Source organism: Caretta caretta, chromosome 25 (genome assembly GCF_965140235.1).
Source record: "Caretta caretta isolate rCarCar2 chromosome 25, rCarCar1.hap1, whole genome shotgun sequence".
Classification (NCBI taxonomy): Eukaryota; Metazoa; Chordata; order Testudines; family Cheloniidae; genus Caretta; species Caretta caretta.
This window is the reverse complement of record NC_134230.1, coordinates 19563607-19583320: the sequence shown is the minus strand read 5'-3', so window position 1 is coordinate 19583320 and position 19714 is coordinate 19563607. Positions and strand designations below refer to the sequence as shown.

Below are 19714 nucleotides of genomic sequence, written 5' to 3'. Positions count from 1 at the left end.
CCTGACCTTAAAAACTTCTAAGGAAGGAGATTCCACCACCTCCCTAGGCAACGCATTCCAGTGTTTCACCACCCTCCTAGTGAAAAAGTTTTTCCTAATATCCAACCTAAACCTTCCCCACTGCAACTTGAGACCATTACTCCTTGTCCTGTCCTCTTCTACCACTGAGAATAGTCTAGAACCATCCTCTCTGGAACTACCTCTCAGGTGATCAATCAGTGAACCTGATTTGAAGAACAAGATGATGCATTTGTGCATTCTGTGCAGGTGAGCAAGAGCTTGTGGGTCACAGGGAACAGAGTGGCAGTAGTCAATACAGCTTGTTCAGCCTGGGGTGGTTGAAAAGGGAAAGAAGAATCAGTAGACAGAGTGAGGGATGTCTGCCTCCCCTCCCCTGTTGCCTTATGGACTGAGCTGAAGATTCAAAATTAGAACCCAGATTTGGTTCCTTCACTTGGCGGTGTGGCTAGACAGAAGGCCTGAGATCTGTGATGCAATGGTTGAGCGGGTAACTTCAGCAATGGCTTGTTTTGGGCTTTGCTATACATCTTATTCCTGTAGTTAGGCTTTTTCAGTAGACTCTGTGTTTTGATACTGTGGTTCTCAGCCTGGTTTTGTGAAAAGACTCAATCACTTGTGGATTTTGCGCTGTCACTCAGTCCTGCACCAGCTGTTGCAATTGATCTCCTTGGTGAATTTTTTTTCAGTGTCTAGAGCAGAGGTTCTCAGGACAAATTATTTGGTGGCTTCAGAGTGTGGCCACCAGCAAGAGCTGGTGGCCATTCTCACGCTTTTTTATTAGCTTTAGGAAAAACAAACAAATATGCACATATACATGTCCAAATCATTGTAATTTATTTATTGCTAGCTAGTAAGTCTGTTGTGAAAAGTGATATTAATCAAGTATTGGTTTTCACAGCAGACTTGCTTAGCCCTGGCAAGCCTGGGGACAAATTAAGCCCTGGTTGGGATGTCAGGGGAGGTAGCGTGGGACTGAAGCCTGAAGTCCCACGGCCGAGTCCAAAGCCCCGTGTCTCCAGCAACCAACACCAAGGTGGTGCATCCAGGAGCGAGGGGGAGGGGCCGCTACTTTGCCTCCCCCACATCGCAGCCAGGAGGCTGTGGTTGTAAGAAAAGCCCCAGATGGCCGCATTTGAGAAATGCTGGTCTAAAGTTGTAAATACACCAGGTTTCTTTGGTTCTTTGTTTCATTGGTGCCTGGTCTCATGTTTCTGTTTTTCTACCAGTTTGAGCATTGTGTGATTGTTCACTTTCCCAGTTTTCTCTCTGGATTATTGGTTCTGTTGAATAAAATGCTTAACTAGATATTGCAGGGGAAAGGTTTTCAACCATGGAATGTAAAAACAATAAAATAAACTAATCTAGAAATGTCCTTATTACCCTCTCAATAAAGGCCAAGCTAGAATATAGGCTGTGTTCTTTCATTTTCACAAAATTTCCTTCACTCTTTCAGTCCCCTGCATACGATGCCATATTGCCCAATTACTCCCATTAAATTCTTTTGTATTAATTGCATAATCTGACATGAGGTAGGTATGGTGTTCTCTTTAAATACTTGCCAAAAATCCTCTGCTGAATAGATGCTTATTCGACTCTTGTGAATGCCAGGTGGCTATCTAGACTACTGTTACTTCACAGCAAACATAAAATCCTAGAAATTGCAAATGACAAAGGCCTATGAAGTCTTCTAGCCCACAGCGACAGGCTCATATATGCAGGATTGTTCCTTGCAATATTTCCTAGTGCTTAAGCCGTACTACTTTAAAATGCACCCAGTCATGTTTGACTGCAGTGTATTGTACAGCAGTTGAACATATATTTTTTTAGAAAATTGTCATTTAATTATTTCTGTTCTTTGCCTTCCAGTTTGCGGGAGCATGGACATTCGGAATAACCTGACCCGGTTGAATATGCTTGAGAACTGCACTGTGATAGAGGGCCACTTGCAAATCTTGCTGATGTTTAAAACCAAGCCTGAAGATTTCCGTGAGCTCAGCTTTCCCAAACTGACTATGATTACGGACTACTTACTGCTTTTTCGGGTATATGGCTTAGAGAGTTTAAAGGGGCTTTTTCCCAACCTCACTGTGATTCGAGGAACTCATCTCTTCTTTAACTATGCTCTGGTCATTTTTGAGATGGTTCACTTGAAAGAGATTGGCCTTTATAATCTGATGAACATTACTCGAGGTTCAGTGCGGATCGAGAAGAACAATGAACTGTGTTACTTGTCCACAATCGACTGGTCTAGGATTTTAGACTCTGTGGAAGACAATTACATTGTTGCCAACAAGGATGACACAGAAGAGTGTGGAGATGTGTGTCCAGGAACTGTGAAAGGAAAAAGCAACTGCCCACCTACTGTAATAAATGGCATTTTCATTGAACGCTGCTGGACCCACGATCACTGTCAAAGAGGTAGGAATACAGAGAAAAATATTATTTAGATTTTGAGAATGCCCTGCTGGCAGCTTTTGTGCCATCCTTGCTGCCATTCAATATGTCTAAGTACTAATATATATATTCTTTCATAAGCTGCTACCTTTATTTCAAATGTGGATGTACATTTTTCTTCAAATGTAAAGAAGAGCATGGTTAAGAAAGTTTATGGCATTTTAATTTTTCAAAAATTTTCTTATTGCAGAGCTTCCTTTTAAAAAGGACCCCATTCTAAAATATATAACAATACCCTAAGCTGCATACTGAATATTTAGGAACTAAATATTCAGCTTTTTAAACTGTTCCTGTAACTTTTTTTTTACCTATCTCCCCCCGCCCCGGCTATTTGACTAATTAATGGCAATTTCTTCAAGATCCCCCTCCCCCAATACAACACCATCATCCACCTCTCATCTAGCTTCCTTTATAAAGAAAACTACTGAAATTTTAAATTTGGAAACAGCTTAATGATCTGTGTGTATGTACACGTGCTCTCTCTTCAAATGAAGAATGTGATTTTATATATATGTTTACATTTCAACTCTGTATTTGTATGGTAACTTTAAAAAGTGAATACACATTTAGTTTGCTTGCTTGCAAAGTCATTCTCTTACGCACACCAACTTACTTATATATTTTCTTTTCCTTTTACAAAACTTGGTCAAAATATTTAGAGTAGCAACACTTTTAATTGACATCCAACTTGAAAAACATACTTGATAAGTTGTATTTTGACTGACTTATCTTTGAATTCAAGAGCTCTCCAATTGGTGTTCTCAGTAGGAATGTATATGTTCTTATTCTCTGACACCTGCCTGAAGGTTTTTTTTTTTTTTAAAGTTAATTGTTTTTGATCAGTCATAAGTGGTGAAAGTGTTAAAAAACATGCACACTCGTCTCCTGGTAACTATGGCAGAGATTAAATGACAGTTCTTCTCAAGCTGAATGCGTTTCTGGACCCTCGCTGCTTCTGTTCTTGTGCCTTCCACAATAATCTTCAACCAAGGTTGCCTTAAAGTCTGTGACTGTTTTGCTAAGCTTAAGGTAAGCTCGTGTGAATTGTACTTTGGTTTTCATTTGTCCCGAGAACCCCATGGCCACTTCTTATGGGGCTTACCTGGTGACCTCAAGCAACTATTCACTACCCCCCAAGCCCCCGCAGTCCCTTGGACTCCTGTCTTGTTGGACTTGATCATGTCTGACTGCTTGAATTTATCCCTTCTCTCTCTCTCTCTACCCCCCCCTTTTTTTTTAAACTACTGAGGTTGAGACAAAATGCAGTCAGTCAATCTGTCAAAGTTCTCAGTAGGATCATTGTTTTGGAATAAAATAAAACTTGCTGAGCTTTATATTTGGAGTTTAATAAATTAAACTTAATGTAGGTTCTTCATTTTGATATTTGGTGCTTAGATGCCAAGGCAATGGGTGCTTAAACGCTTCAGGTTGATCCATAGTGATTAGAGAATATGGAGGGAGAATTTTGTCTAGTTTTCTGTGTGATTTAAATTTCTGAAATTTTGGTTTTCACGCTTCCTCCTCCTTTGTTCATTGTTCTCACTTTCTCCTTTTGGAGATGTTGCAGTGCAGGGAATGACCATGTTTCCTCTAGCTCAGGAATCTTTCTTTTAAAAATAGTTGTTTTGTCACTGCAGAGACAAGATACATAAAGTAACTGTTTGCGTTCCCTGGGCTGAAACATCCTGAATGACTGCTGTATTGATGAGTACTTTGCTGTTCAGTGTTTGAGCTGCAGTGAGTGACGTAAAATTCTCCTCTCAGATATCACAGACTGATAGAAAATCCACATGCATAGGGACAGCAGTAACTAAAAGATGAGCCATGTGTCTCTAGGAAGAGAAATTTGTCCTTCGTCTACTGCTCTGCTTTCTCATAGTTAGGCTTCTTCCCCTTCGGAACTGAAGCGTTCACATGTAGTGAAGAGTTCTGAATGGGCGCTGTGCTCTTCTGAGAATCTGGCACCAGTTGTGGGTGCTGAACATGCTTTAAAGCCTCTGGCCTTTTCACTTCAGGGAAGCTCATGCAGCTCATCCTTTAACGTATCTGAAGCTTAAAATTTACTGCTCAGTTCCTGCCCATTCCCCAAAATAAAATAGAGACTGGCTTGATTCTGACTGTGACTGTTACACAGCTGTTTAGTTGTATAGCCGTTTAAAGATATATTGTCATTCCTTCTGGAGTCACTCTGCTGTCTCTGTGGTTCAAATTATGCTGTGATTGATGTTTGGAGCGTGGATTAAATACCTCTATTCATCATGGAATTTCCCTTACCAAAGTTATATATTTGGAGTGAGCAAGCAGAGCTTTAATTTTCTAGGTAATGCTGCTAATATAGGGAACAGTATTTTTCCATTCAGGAACAAATAAAGGAACAGCTCATTTTAAAATTTTACCTATCACGCTCTTGTAACTTACTTACCATTATGCTCTTATACTTGGGATTTCTCCCATGCTCTTTTCCTTCGTAGGACATGAGCATGGTCTGCTTTTCAACAACAACAGTGTTCAAAGTCACAGCAAATTCTATTAAATGTTGCCAGCCTTGCTCTGAGTCGAGCTTCCCAGATAGTTCTGCTTGAACACACAGCTCCCCACAGAGAAGACCTGGTCTGACAAACCTTACTAAGTCTCTCAGGCTGGGACTCCACTGGTGAGCCTCAGTCGGGGAGCAGGATGAGTAGAGACACAGAAAAGTCTGGTGTAACCGGTGCTAGAGTGTAGCTAGGGAGGCAGCAGACCTAGGGAGCAAGTCTTCTGTCTGTCCAATTTGCCTCTCCAGTAGCACTCCATACTCTTCCCAAGCCCAGCTCCCTTTTCTCCCGCCACCTCGTCTACTCCACATCCCTGCCCCATTTCATGTTTACTGTTTCTCTTTATTTATGTTTTTACTAGGGCTGTCAATGTCAATTGGCCAAGAAGGCCAATGGCATTTTGGGATGTATAAGTAGGGGCATAGCGAGCAGATCGAGGGGACGTGATCGTCCCCCTCTATTCGACATTGGTGAGGCCTCATCTGGAGTACTGTGTCCAGTTTTGGGCCCCACACTACAAGAAGGATGTGGATAAATTGGAGAGAGTCCAGCGAAGGGCAACAAAAATGATTAGGGGTCTGGAACACATGAGTTATGAGGAGAGGCTGAGGGACCTGGGATTGTTTAGTCTGCAGAAGAGAAGAATGAGGGGGGATTTGATAGCTGCTTTCAACTACCTGAGAGGTAGTTCCAGAGAGGATGGCTCTAGACTATTCTCAGTGGTGGAAGAGGACAGGACAAGGAGTAATGGTCTCAAGTTGCAGTGGGGGAGGTTCAGGTTGGCTATTAGGAAAAACTTTTTCACTAGGAGGGTGATGAAACACTGGAATGCGTTGCCTAGGGAGGTGGTGGAATCTCCTTCCTTAGAAGTTTTTAAGGTCAGGCTTGACAAAGCCCTGGCTGGGATGATTTAATTGGGTATGGGTCCTGCTTTTGAGCAGGGGGTTGGACTAGATGACCTCCTGAGGTCCCTTCCAACCCTGATATTCTATGATTCTATGATTAATCGCAGTTAACTCACGCGATCAACTCAAAAAAATTAATTGCGATTAAAAAAAAGTAATCGTGATTAATCGCAGATTTAATCACACTGTTAAACAATAGAATACCAATTTAAATTTATTAAATATTTCGTATGTTTTTGTACATTTTCATATATATTCTGTGTTGTAATTGAAATCAAAGTGTATATTATTTTTTATTATAAATATTTGCACTGTAAAATTGATAAAATTTTTCAGTTCACCTCATACAAGTACTGTAATGCAATCTCTTTGTTGTGAGAGTGCAAATAACAAATGTAGATTGTTTGTTACATAACTGCATTGAAAAATAAAACCATGTAAAACTTTAGAGCCTGCAAGTCCACTGAGTCCTACTTCTTGTTCAGCCAATCGCTAAGGCAAACATGTTTGTTTACATTTACAGGAGATGCTGCTGCCTGCTGCTTATTTACCATGTCAGCTGAAAGTGAGAACAGGCATTCACATGGCACTTTTGTAGCAGGCATTGAAGTTATTTACGTGCCAGATATGCTAAACATTCATATGTCCCTTCGTGCTTCGGCCACCATTCCAGAGGACATGCTTCCATGCTGATGATGCTCGTTAAAAAATAATGCCTCAATTCAATTTGTGACTGAACTCTTTGGGGGAGAATTGTATGTCTCCTGCTCTGTTTTACCCACATTCTGCATATATTTCATGTTATAGCAGTCTCGGATGATGACCCAGCACATGTTTGTTTTAAGAACACTTTCACAGCAGATTTGACAAAATGCAAAGAAGATACCAATGTGAGATTTCAAAGGATAGATATAGCACTCGACCCAAAGTTTAAGAATCAGAAGGGCCTTTCAAAATCGGAGAGGGACTGGGTGTGGCGTATGCTTTCAGAAGTCTTAAAAGAGCAACACTCCGATGCGGAAACTACAGAACCCGAACCACCAAAAAAGAAAATTAACCTTCTGCTGGTGGCATCTGACTCAGATGACGAAAATGAACATGCATCAGTCTGCTCTGCTCTGTATCATTATCGAGCAGCACCCAGCATCCTCATGGATGCATGTCCTGTGGAATGGTGGTTGAAGATGAAGGGACATATGAATCTTTAGTGCATCTGGCACGTAAATACCTTGCAATCCCAGCTGCAAAAGTGCCATGTGAATGCCTGTTCTCATTTTCAGGTGACTTTGTAAATAAGCAGCAGGCAGCAGCATCCCCTGTACATGTAAACAAACTTGTTTGTCTTAGCAATTGGCTGAACAAGAAGTAGGACTGAGTGGACTTGCAGGCTCTAAAGTTTTAGATTGTTTTATTTTTCAGTGCAGTTATTTTTTGTACATAATTCTATATTTGTAAGTTCAACTTTTATGATAAACAGTTCTTGAATGAGGTGAATTGAAAAATCACTATTTTGTTTTTTACAGTGCAAACATTTAATAAAAAATAAATATAAAGTATGCACTGTACACTTTGTATTCCATGTTTTAATTTAAATCAATATATTTGAAAATGTAGAAAACATCCAAAAATATTTAAATAAATGGTATTCCGTTATTGTTGAACAACGAGATTAATTGCCCATCAGTACCCTGAGGGAGTCAAAGTCTGCTTTTCTGAAGTCCACGGTCCATATTCTGCTGCTCTTCTTTCTTCCTTGTGTCAGGATCCTGAACTCGACCATCTCATGGTCACTGCCTCCCAGGTTCCCATCCACTTTTGTTTCCCTTACTAATTCTTCTCGGTTTGTGAGCAGCAGGTCAAGAAGAGCTCTGCCCTTACTTGGTTCCTCTAGCACTTCCACCAGAAAATTGTCCCCTACACTTTCCAAAAACTTTCTGGATTGTCTGTGCTCTGCTGTATTGTTCTCCCAGCAGATATCAGGGTGATTGACATCTCCTGTGAGAACCAGGGCCTGTGATCTAGTAACTGCTGTTAGTTGCCAGAAGAAAGCCTCGTCCACCTCATCCGCCTGGTCCGGTGGTCTATAGCAGACTCCCACCACAGCATCACCCTTGTTGATCACACTTCTAAAACTTAATCCAGAGACACTCAGGTTTTTCTGCAGTTTCATACCAGAGCTCTGAGCAATCATACTGCTCCCTTACATACAATGCAACTCCCCCACCTTTTCTGCCCTGCCTGTCCTTCCTGAACAGTTTATATCCATCCATGACAGTACTCCAGTCATGCGAGTTATCCCACCAAGTCTCTGTTATTCCAATCACATCATAATTCCTTGACTGTGCCAGGACTTCCAGTTCTCCCTGCTTGTTTCCCAGGCTTCTTGCATTTGTGTATAGGCACTTGAGATAACTTGCTGTTGTCCTGCTTTCTCAGTATGGGGCAGGAGTCCTCCCCTCTTGCGCTCTCCTGCTCGTGCTTCCTCCCGGTATCCCACTTCCACACTTACCTCAGGGCTTTGGTCTCCTTCCCCCCGTGAACCTAGTTTAAAGCCCTCTTTGATTTTTTTTTTTAAAGTGATTTGTGCTGGTGGGAAAATGCAATTCAGTTAACTTACAATTAAGGCTGCTAAAATTTGTTGTTTTTGGGGGGGGCGGGGGGGGATGTTGTATTCTGAACTTGAATCTAGGCCACTAATGTCTCTGGCAGCTAAATGCTGACAAGTGTTCCTGTTTTACTTTGTACTGAACATGCAGATCTGTATCCTGTTCAGGAGCTCTATTTTGTAAGGCTGTTGTGTATCTTCAGTAAAGTTTTACTGAAGCATTTTTTTAAAATCATATATTCACTTCCATTACCATGAAAGGTTTCAGAGTAACAGCCGTGTTAGTCTGTATTCGCAAAAAGAAAAGGAGTACTTGTGGCACCTTAGAGACTAAGAAACCATTTATAATACTCAAATAAATTGGTTAGTCTCTAAGGTGCCACAAGTACTCCTTTTCTTATTACCATGAAAATATAATTCACAGTTCATTGTACTCTGTTCAGCCAGATCTTGTCTTCGCTGAAGAATTTAGTAGGCAAAATAGTTGGAAGTGCAGTACCCCTGTCCTCACATTTGTCAGACTGGGTTTGTCAAACATCATTTTCATATTTTGCTTTTTTTTCCATGTGGTTTCCATTTAACTGAAAGAAAGAAAAAGAGTGTGTGTGTGTGTGTGTGTCTTTTCCACTTGAGGAGGAATAGTTCTGCTCCAAAACAGAATTCCCTCCCAAGTCCCTTTGCTTTGCTCTCACATTCTCAAGCGAGATTTTGAGGCAGTCTGGTGTGCATAAGGTGTCTCTTGTAAGTGACTGAAAAGTCTTTATAGTTGTGAACCAAGGGTGGACTGATTTTATGGCACCAGTTTTAATTATGATTTAAATCTGCGGGTAGGAAACCATGACTTAGGTAATTTTAATCTTGTTTTGCATTTATATTTTTTTTAGTTATTTTCCTAAAGAAAAGTTTCAGAGTAACAGCCGTGTTAGTCTGTATTTGCAAAAAGAAAAGGAGTACTTGTGGCACCTCAGAGACCAACCAAGTGGATTGGTTGGTCTCTGAGGTGCCACAAGTGCTCCTTTTCTTTTCATGACAAAGCAGACCTAGATTCACGGCTTCTCCTAATCCTATAGATTTTAAGAGCAGGAAGATAGTTTGTCTAGAGGCTTAAAACTTTTGACAGGCTAATAAAGATTTGTTAACCTTAGACAACAGTATTACTTAATATGAATACACTAAACTCAACAATATGGTATACACAGTATTACTTAAAAAGGAGTACTTGTGGCACCTTGGAGACTAGCAAATTTATTTGAGCATGGGCTTTCGTGAGCTACAGCTCACTTCATCCGATGCATTCAGTTTTTTTCCACTGGGTGCATCCGACGAAGTGGGCTGTGGCTCACGAAAGCTTATGCTCAAATAAATTGGTTAGTCTCTAAGGTGCCACAAGTACTCCTTTTCTTTTTTCCTAAAAAGAAGTTCATTCTCATTGGTTTTTAACCTTTGAAACATGTTAATTTGCAACTAAATATAGCCTTTACACTTATTACATTTGGTGCTTCTTTTTGGTAACCAGGAAAAGATACTACGTACACTTTTATTTAAGCAGTTATATAGTTTAACGTGCATTTAATCTGATTCTTAACTTTTTACATTTTTTTAATGTTATTTGCCAGATGCTTGGGGATTTAATGAACAAAAAAAGTATTAACTGTAGTTTAATTAATGATTGGTTTTGGGCACCATGTCCTTTAAGATTTTAGAACTAGTAGATCTCACCCAACCACACCTAGTTCATATTCGTATATTGGAAGCAGAGAACAAGCTTTTCTGTCTTTTCAGCTCCCATTTGGTTTCTTAATAGGTCATTCAAAATTCACTGAATTTAACTAATTGAATAAAATCACATGAAGAAAATATTCTCTCTGGACCTGCAGAAGCTGTTACTACTGTCAAAAGCTGGTATAGCATTTCAACAAACTGGTTCCAGGTGCTTGGCCAGTGACTTCCACCACTTAAGTAGTTTCACTTGCTTGAAAACTTTGACAGCAGACTGCTTAATATTAATTTTTTTACATTCAGTGATTTTAATAGATTAGAGTAAATTTAGGCCTTAACAATGGTTGTCCTAATTTCAGTTAATTTTGTTTTTTAAAAACAAAAATGTATTTAATTTATATAAAAGTATGATTAAAAATAATTTATTTGTATCCACCTTTTTCTGAATACATGATCCAAATTCTTTGGAGGAGGGGAGAAGAACCAGGAGAGTGGGGAGAGGAGAGATGGATCAGTGGTGTAGAGGGATTTTTGTTGTTGTTGTTGTTCTTTTTTTTTTTTTAAAGTAAACTAACTTAATCTAAACTCCATATTTTCCAAATGAGAAGCGTTTACAGCATTTACCCTAAAGTACGCTACTGAGATGTGTGAAAGAGGAAGAAAGATGAAATGAATGAATAAAAGTGGGCTGTAAAACAAGACGTGTAATCCCTGGACATCTATCTGAGAGCCGCATTTGCACTGAGAAGAGGTTCTCATGTCCCTTCCAAGTAAACTGTCTGTAGCATCCTCTGAACATCGTGATGTCCGGTATTTGCGGAATCAGAATTCTGTGTGACTCGCTAGTACAGGTTACTTACCAAGTTGCAGATATACTCTTTCTCCTAGTCCCTGCACAGCAGAAGTGAAGGAGTACCCCACTAGTTCGTAAGTCTAGACCAGGGGTGGCCAATGTGTGGCTCCGGAGCCACATTCGGCTCTTCTGAATAATATGCAGTTCCTTGTACAGCCACTGACTCTTGGGCTGGAGCTACAGGCGCCAACTTTCCAAGGTGCCGGGGGCGGAGGGTGCTCACTGCTCGACCCCTGGCTCTGCCACACGCCCTGCCCCCACTCCACCCCTTCCTGCTCCCTCCCCTGAGCCTGCCATGCCCTCAATCCTCCCCCTCCCCTCCAGAGGCTCCTGCAGGCCACAAAACAGCTGATTGGGAGGTGGGGGGAGGTAGGGAGGGGGAGGTGCTGATTAGGGGAGCTGCCAGTGGGCGGAAGGTGCTGGGATCCGGGGGCAGGCGGGGAAAGCTGATGTGGGGCTGCTGACATATTACTGTGGCTCTTTGGCAATGTCCATTGGTAAATTCTGGCTCCTTCTCAGGCTCAGGTTGGCCACCCCGGTCTAGACTGTATGGTAGAGCTAAACCTATTACAAACAAAAAGTGGAAGGTATGTGTAAACACTTCAGGATGAATAAGATGATGTAAGTTATCAGTCAATAAGTAGGTCTAAAGGTCTGTGATCTGGTATGATTTGCATGCTGAAAAGCTTCAAGAGAGGGACATAGCAGGAAAAGCAACTAGACAGAGGTTGTGGGACTTTGTCTTCAGGTTTCTGGAATGTTTCTGCAACAAATAGGCTTGGAAGGTGGAGAGAGTCCCTCCAATCTTCATCTGTCTCGCTGACTGGGAAAAAACAGGAAGAGATTGTGGGGATGTGATAAGGCAGCTTTTTTCTGTTTCCTATCACAGGGGACAAAACCATAGCAAACCCGTTATATGATCAAGGCTCCTGTAAACTAATGTGAAATAGTCCTGATGGCTCTTAAAGATGCTATTTCTCACAGAAGTTCTGAAACCGTGAATATCTTCAAGGCGGGTCTGAATAATAAAGTTCAGAGGTGTGTGTGGGAAATGTTTTGTGTTGTTTACTTAGGTAGAAATATTACTTAGCAACAGCTTCCTGTGATTTGTATGTGCTGGGAATTTCTGTAACCATAAACTTGGTTTTATCACCTTTGTGTGGGAAAAGGGCATTGAAAGCAGTACAGAACAGACTTAGCCAATCTCAAGGGCAAGATATTTTTAAAGTTTTAAACACAAAGAAATGTTTCCAGTTGCTAGCACGTGAAGGGGAAGTGCTCTTTTTATTTGAAGATCTGATAAGAATTGGCTCACTCCCCCCACCCCTGTGCTAACAAATGTCAGATGGAAGTTGACACCCGATAATTTCAGTGGGGCGTCTGTTCTGAACCTTGCCAAGCGACAGCTTTATTGAGCACATACAGTGCTTGTGCTTGAGGCTGTTGTGATGCATGTAAAAGACTGGCCATCCTAAACTAATTCAGTTTAGCTTATTAGGAACAGTTAAGAGATTTATGGCACTCTGTGGCATGATGTAACTCCCAAATTCTGAGGAAAAACAGATAATGCGGAAAGGGATTAAATTTTAGAATGAATTATTCAAATCACTTTTTAAGAAAGTGCTGTCCACTTAAAAGCAACACAATAAAAAACAACTGGCACTGTGCAGATTTCTACTTTGACTTTTCTCTTTAGTTTAACTATTCACCTGTCAAGGGAGCCACAAGAGGAATCGATGAGATTCATAGTGTGACAGGTTTGGTCACAGAGACCCCCTTAGGACTGTCACCTGATGTGCTGAAATTACCTCTGAGCCCGTTTTCCCTGCCAGCTTGGGACTCCAGAACCCTGTCTTGTTGAGCCAGACATGCTAGCCTGCTGCAACGCAGACTCAGGGTCTGGGCCACGCCCACCCCCAAAGTTGCAGACTTCAACCAAAAACAGCTCAGCAGATTACCTCTCCAGCACTCAGACACCCAGTTCCCAATGGGATCCAAACCCCAAATAAATCCGTTTTACTCTGTATAAAGCTTATACAGGGTAAACTCATAAATTGTCCGCCCCCTATAACACTGATAGAGAGAGAGAGATGCACAACTGTTTGCTCCCCCAGGTATTAATCACTTACTCTCGGTTTATTAATAAACAAAAGTGATTTTATTAAGTATAAAAAGTAGGATTTAAGTGGTTTCAAGTAATAACAGACAGAACAAAGTAAGTCACCAAGCAAAATAAAGCAAAAACATGCAAGTCTAAGCCTAATACATTAAGAAACTAATTACAGGTAATATCTCACCCTTAGAGATGTTCCAATAAGCTTCTTTCACAGACTAGACTCCTTCCTAGTTTGGGCCCAGTCCTTTCCCCGGTACAGTCCTTGTTAGTTCCAGCAGACATCTCAGGTGGTAAGCAGGGGCTTTATCGTGACTGGCCCATCCCCTTGCCCTGCTCCACCCCCTTTTATAGCTTTGGCGCAAGGCAGGAATCTTTTGTCTCTCTGGGTCCCCACTCCTCCTTCTAAATGGAAAAGTTCCAGATTTAAGATGGATTCCAGTATCATGTGACATGGTCTCATGTCATGTAAGACCCCAGCTTCCGTTCTTCCTGGGCTGGCCCACACATGCACAGGAAGGTTTGCAAGTAAACAGAGCCATTGACAGTTCATTGATTCTTAAGCACCCTTAATGGCTTCCACTTAATATGTTTATATCGGTGATACAAGTTTGTCTTATTCTCCTAAGTCCAGACATAGAAATAACACATGCAAACAAATGGGATGAACACAGTAGATTATAAGCTTTGTAATGGTACCTTCCAAGAGACCTTTTGCATAAAGCATATCCCAGTTACATCATATTCACATTCATAAGCATATTTTCATAAAGCATATAGCGTGCAACGTCACACATAGGATTTAGTATACACAGCTCCATTTGGCCAAAAGCTCTCCCATACTGCTGCTTGCAGATCCTGATTTCTCATTCCAGTTTGCTTTTCTGGCTTCCTCACATTACCGCTCTTTCTTGATTTGCTTCTCTTTCCTCTTTTTTCTGTTTAAATATATGAGGTTTTGTTTGTTCAGTTGCTCTGTCTGTGGCCTGCAAGTTCTACCTCCTGCAAGACTAGCATTTGAGACATTAGCCACCCTTTGATACATGCCATCTAATGCAGAGAAGAATTGCTGCTGTGATACACACAATGGGAACACAGGTTCCCAGACCAAGCAAAAGGCTTGCAAATAATGGGTATCGAGAATTCTCTGTGATGCCAAAATAGCTGCATCACTGCACATAAATCCTGTCACAACAGAAAACATGGCAAAGAGAGAGCAAGCATTTCCTTGCCTCTACTGCTACAATGGAAGCTGGAAAGGTCTGTGTTCCTCTTGGTTGTAACGTGCCATTTTAGTCTTTTTGGTTATGTCCGGACTCGGAGCTGGATGAATGATTCCCAGCTTGAGAAGACATACTTGTGCTAGCTCTGACAGAGGTGGTGAACCGAAAACAGAGTGTAGCCACGATGCCACAGATACACTGAATGCATACCCATCGGACACCAGGGACAGGTCCTTGGGCGGCTAGCTCATCCGGCTGCCTGTGCTCCCATGGCTACCCTCAGGTTTCCAGTGTGCTAGCTTGGTCAGAGCTCCTGAGAGCATGTTTCCCTGACGCTGGCAATCGCACCCCTAGCGCCACGCCTAGACACAGCATTTGTTTTGTCCATGGTGTATGTCACTGCCTCATTAGTCGGGGAGGTTAGAAAAGAGTTAATGTTCTGCTTTTTTCTCTCTCCTGACCTGTATTCACCAGCTCTCCATCACTAATATAGAATCATAGAATCTCAGGGTTGGAAGGGACCTCAGGAGGTCATCTAGTCCAACCCCTGCTCAAAGCAGGACCAATCCCCAATTTTTGCCCCAGATCCCTAAATGGCCCCCTTAAGGATTGAACTCACAAACCCTGGGTTTAGCAGGCCAATGCTCAAACCTCTGAAATATGTGTAACTCATTTTAATTCCCATGTTTTGCATAGTTACGCTAACTTTCCTCCATAGCGTTATTAATAGTCCTTTACCTGTTAGGTCTTTCTTGAAAGGCTTGGTATAAACATTATGATCCCTCCCTCCTTCCCTATGTTCCATATAAATAAGTGGATGTTTTTTGGTTTGGTTAAGATCTGGTGAGAATAAAACACTTTCGAGGACTATCAGATGCTGCCTGTTGTCTTATAGCATCAACTAGAGCTCCCACCGGCATGAAGATTTAGGTGCTTAGTTCCCTCTGGTTCACCTGTTTCTTCTCTACCTCTTCAAAGTCTCAGTTCTGAGTCAAAGAGAGCTAGGTGCCAAAAGCTACTTTCAGCGTAGAACTCTCCCTGATGCCAAAGGAGGAGGAAGATTAGCTCCTATGTCAATATCAGTGAAGCCCTATGTGATGTGGAATCCTTTGACACTTTCAGTGCCACTCACTAACTGCCTCATGTTGAGCTAATACTGTGGTAAAAGACATGAATAACAAGAACGTTCGGGTGAGCGGAGCAGTGGCATTTTAAATTTATCCCGGCAAATAGACTCTGGACTTTTAAATGCAAAGCAGCCCAAAAACTCAAATTTTTCAAATATTAAAATAATTATAGTTACATCAATACTTGTAACTGTCTTTAGTTTGTAGTATGCCCAATCCAATAAACTGTAGATGTCGGTTCTACCAAAATGGATTTCTGCCCTCTACTCTCTGCAAACTGAGGGGATGGAACTAGTCTGGGTATTTTTTCGTCTTATGAATAATTCACAGCCCTCTCAGCGTTGAAATGCAGCAGCTGATTGATGTAGCACAGCAATACTGAACAACAGTGAGGAGTAAGGAAGAATATATCAAACTGTGTTACACTAAAATCTCAGGGGCAGGTGTAATCCTCAAACGGGAATTTGGCCAGGATGCAAGGGTTGCCATTTGGACTTTTAGCAAAAGTGCTGAAGGATCTTCTATGATCAAATAATTAGGAGCTTAGTTTGTCTCCTCCTCTGAAAGACTGTGGATGCTGCAGCAAGTGGATGCTTTTTTTGCCTCTGTTTTCACTAACAAGGTCAGCTCCCAGACTGCTACGCTGGGCATCACAAAATGGGGAAGAGATGGACAGCCCTCTGTGGAGATAGAGGTGGTTAGGGACTATTTAGAAAAGCTGGACGTGCACAAGTCCATGGGGCCGGACGAGTTGCATCCGAGAGTGCTGAAGGAATTGGCGGCTGTGATTGCAGAGCCATTGGCCATTATCTTTGAAAACTCGTGGCGAACGGGGGAAGTCCCGGATGACTGGAAAAAGGCTAATGTAGTGCCAATCTTTAAAAAAGGGAAGAAGGAGGATCCTGGGAACTACAGGCCAGTCAGCCTCACCTCAGTCCCTGGAAAAATCATGGAGCAGGTCCTCAAAGAATCAATCCTGAAGCACTTGCATGAGAGGAAAGTGATCAGGAACAGCCAGCATGGATTCACCAAGGGAAGGTCATGCCTGACTAATCTAATCGCCTTCTATGATGAGATTACTGGTTCTGTGGATGAAGGGAAAGCAGTGGATGTATTGTTTCTTGACTTTAGCAAAGCTTTTGACACGGTCTCCCACAGTATTCTTGTCAGCAAGTTAAGGAAGTATGGGCTGGATGAATGCAGTACAAGGTGGGTAGAAAGCTGGCTAGATTGTCGGGCTCAACGGGTAGTTATCAATGGCTCCATGTCTAGTTGGCAGCCGGTATCAAGTGGAGTGCCCCAAGGGTCGGTCCTGGGGCCGGTTTTGTTCAATATCTTCATAAATGATCTGGAGGATGGTGTGGATTGCACTCTCAGCAAATTTGCGGATGATACTAAACTGGGAGGAGTGGTAGATACGCTGGAGGGGAGGGATAGGATACAGAAGGACCTAGACAAATTGGAGGATTGGGCCAAAAGAAATCTGATGAGGTTCAATAAGGATAAGTGCAGGGTCCTGCACTTAGGACGGAAGAACCCAATGCACAGCTACAGACTAGGGACCGAATGGCTAGGCAGCAGTTCTGCGGAAAAGGACCTAGGGGTGACAGTGGACGAGAAGCTGGATATGAGTCAGCAGTGTGCCCTTGTTGCCAAGAAGGCCAATGACATTTTGGGATGTATAAGTAGGGGCATAGCGAGCAGATCGAGGGACGTGATCGTTCCCCTCTATTCGACATTGGTGAGGCCTCATCTGGAGTACTGTGTCCAGTTTTGGGCCCCACACTTCAAGAAGGATGTGGATAAATTGGAGAGAGTCCAGCGAAGGGCAACAAAAATGATTAGGGGTCTGGAACACATGAGTTATGAGGAGAGGCTGAGGGAGCTGGGATTGTTTAGCCTGCAGAAGAGAAGAATGAGGGGGGATTTGATAGCTGCTTTCAACTACCTGAAAGGGGGTTCCAAAGAGGATGGCTCTAGACTGTTCTCAATGGTAGCAGATGACAGAACGAGGAGTAATGGTCTCAAGCTGCAGTGGGGGAGGTTTAGATTGGATATTAGGAAAAACTTTTTCACTAAGAGGGTGGTGAAACACTGGAATGCGTTACCTAGGGAGGTGGTAGAATCTCCTTCCTTAGAGGTTTTTAAGGTCAGGCTTGACAAAGCCCTGGCTGGGATGATTTAACTGGGAATTGGTCCTGCTTCGAGCAGGGGGTTGGACTAGATGACCTTCTGGGGTCCCTTCCAACCCTTATATTCTATGATTCTATGATTCTAAGTGCGTCCTAGCATTAACTTGGAGGGGAAAGGCAGCTTGCTTAATACACCTAATAGTAAATCATGCATAGTCCCTCCATAATCTCCTACAAGATGCACTTAACTTACTCATTTTCAAATATACCAGACACATTCAGTGAGGGAGAGAATTAAAAAAGAAAGTTAGACAAATTTCACTCATTCAGTTCAGAGTGAAATACCAATCCTGCCTTGCACGGTGATGCACAGGGATCACCCCTCTCCACATTGCACACTTACAAATGAAGACAGTTGTTTGACATGAAAACAGCTACTGTAATTTTTCCAACACATGTTACAACTAGATAGACGTGACTAGGAATCGGTGCCCAAATTAAAGAGAGAGAGTGATTGTTTTAATGAAGAGCAACATCTAGCCAGCATCAAGCAGACCATGGGAGGGGGTAAAAAAGTCAAATGCAAAACAAGCAAGTGCTATTACATCAAGCTCAAGTCCTGCCACAACCCAAATTTCAAAGCTCTGGATTACAAAACTGTAAGCAAATGAAGGGAAGAGGAATGGGGATGGAGGGAAGAGAATAAAGATTCTTTTTAAAAAAGTAAATCTGATCACAATCCAAGCTAGCCCCAGGCTAGCTGCAGGATTTAACTGAGGTTGTAATAAGGAACACAATCTTACCCAGCTAACGCTGGGCACCTGCTTCTCACCACCTCCTCTTAACTGGATGTAACTATATTCTTTAAGGACTGTCTACCTAAGAGGCACCACGGGGTACTTTTCAACCTTCCTGGTAAGACACCAATCAGAGAGGCCATGTAGCTACTCATAAAAAAAATCTCTCTTCCTCAAACCAAAACCATAACTGTGTTAATGGGGCTGTCTGGCAATTAATGTTGGGTTTTGTGGAGGCACAGAATATTGCATATCAGACTATTGCGTGGAGAAAATAGCTTTTAATTTTAGCGTAGAGCCCCATAAGCAAAGAACGGGGATCTCAGTACAAGCTTTTTTCTGTAGCAGAAGAGTGAATTTTACTCCATTCATCTTGGCTAATGCATTGGCAGCACGGCTTAACCCTGTCTCTTTTGTCCAATGAAAATTCAGTGAAAGAAGTATCAATTATCCATCTCCATCCACCCTCCCACAAGGCAGTATCTTCTAGTAACCCTACCTGTCTTGCCAACCATCTATATTTTGTCTAACAAGGACTAATCCAGTTCCTTAGTTCTTGTAAACAAGAATACTTTGACATTTTTGCCATTTCAGTTCCATCCTATCAGAAGTGTTCTTGGCATGCCATCCTCAGTAATTACAAGTTGTCATCAGCTTTGGCCTTTTTTCTGCTTAAAAAGATCCCAAACAAAAGACTTCTTTTTGGCTTCAGCGCTCCTCTGAGTAAAACCTGGAGGCCATCAGCACTCCACCTGGGGAAGCAGACTGTAGATTGAATACATATCCTCACTCGTTCCATTTTGTGTAGAAAAAGCAGTGGATTTGTCCTCATAATAAACCCCTGGGAAAATAGCTCTTTTGAATATATAAGGCCAGAGTTTAATCTCAGTTATAAGGTGTGACTCAGTGCATATTTTTGAAAGTCTGTTACTGATGCTGCATGGGATTTTGAGCTAAATGGTGGATCTTCCTTGCTTTGAGGATAAGGTTCCCATGCAGTTCTTACCAGTAAAATGCAAAAGTCAGCTTTGCAAATTTCTTTATGCTTCATTTCCTTCTTCCACTTCTAATTGTACACTTAAGGCCAGATCACTTCTGAATGTACTCATTTAATTTCACAAATCCAGCAGGATTGTTCTGGTTGTCTAGGATGGAAGGTGAATGAACTTTTAGGGAGCAGTGCTTTTTCTGTGCTTTCTTACCAAAATGGTTTAGGGCTTTATCCTGTGTG

At 42.0% G+C, this 19714-nt stretch overlaps 1 protein-coding gene across 2 annotated transcripts in view; it reads left to right on the top strand.

Annotated features, from left to right (window-relative positions):
- INSR (insulin receptor) overlaps nucleotides 1-19714 on the top strand; it is a 108617-nt gene that overhangs the window by 12658 nt on the left and 76245 nt on the right. For both annotated transcript variants that reach the window (XM_048831215.2, XM_048831214.2), the window contains exon 2: nucleotides 1888-2439. In XM_048831215.2, coding sequence (XP_048687172.1) covers nucleotides 1888-2439 — 552 coding nt within the window. The remainder of the gene's footprint in view (nucleotides 1-1887; nucleotides 2440-19714) is intronic.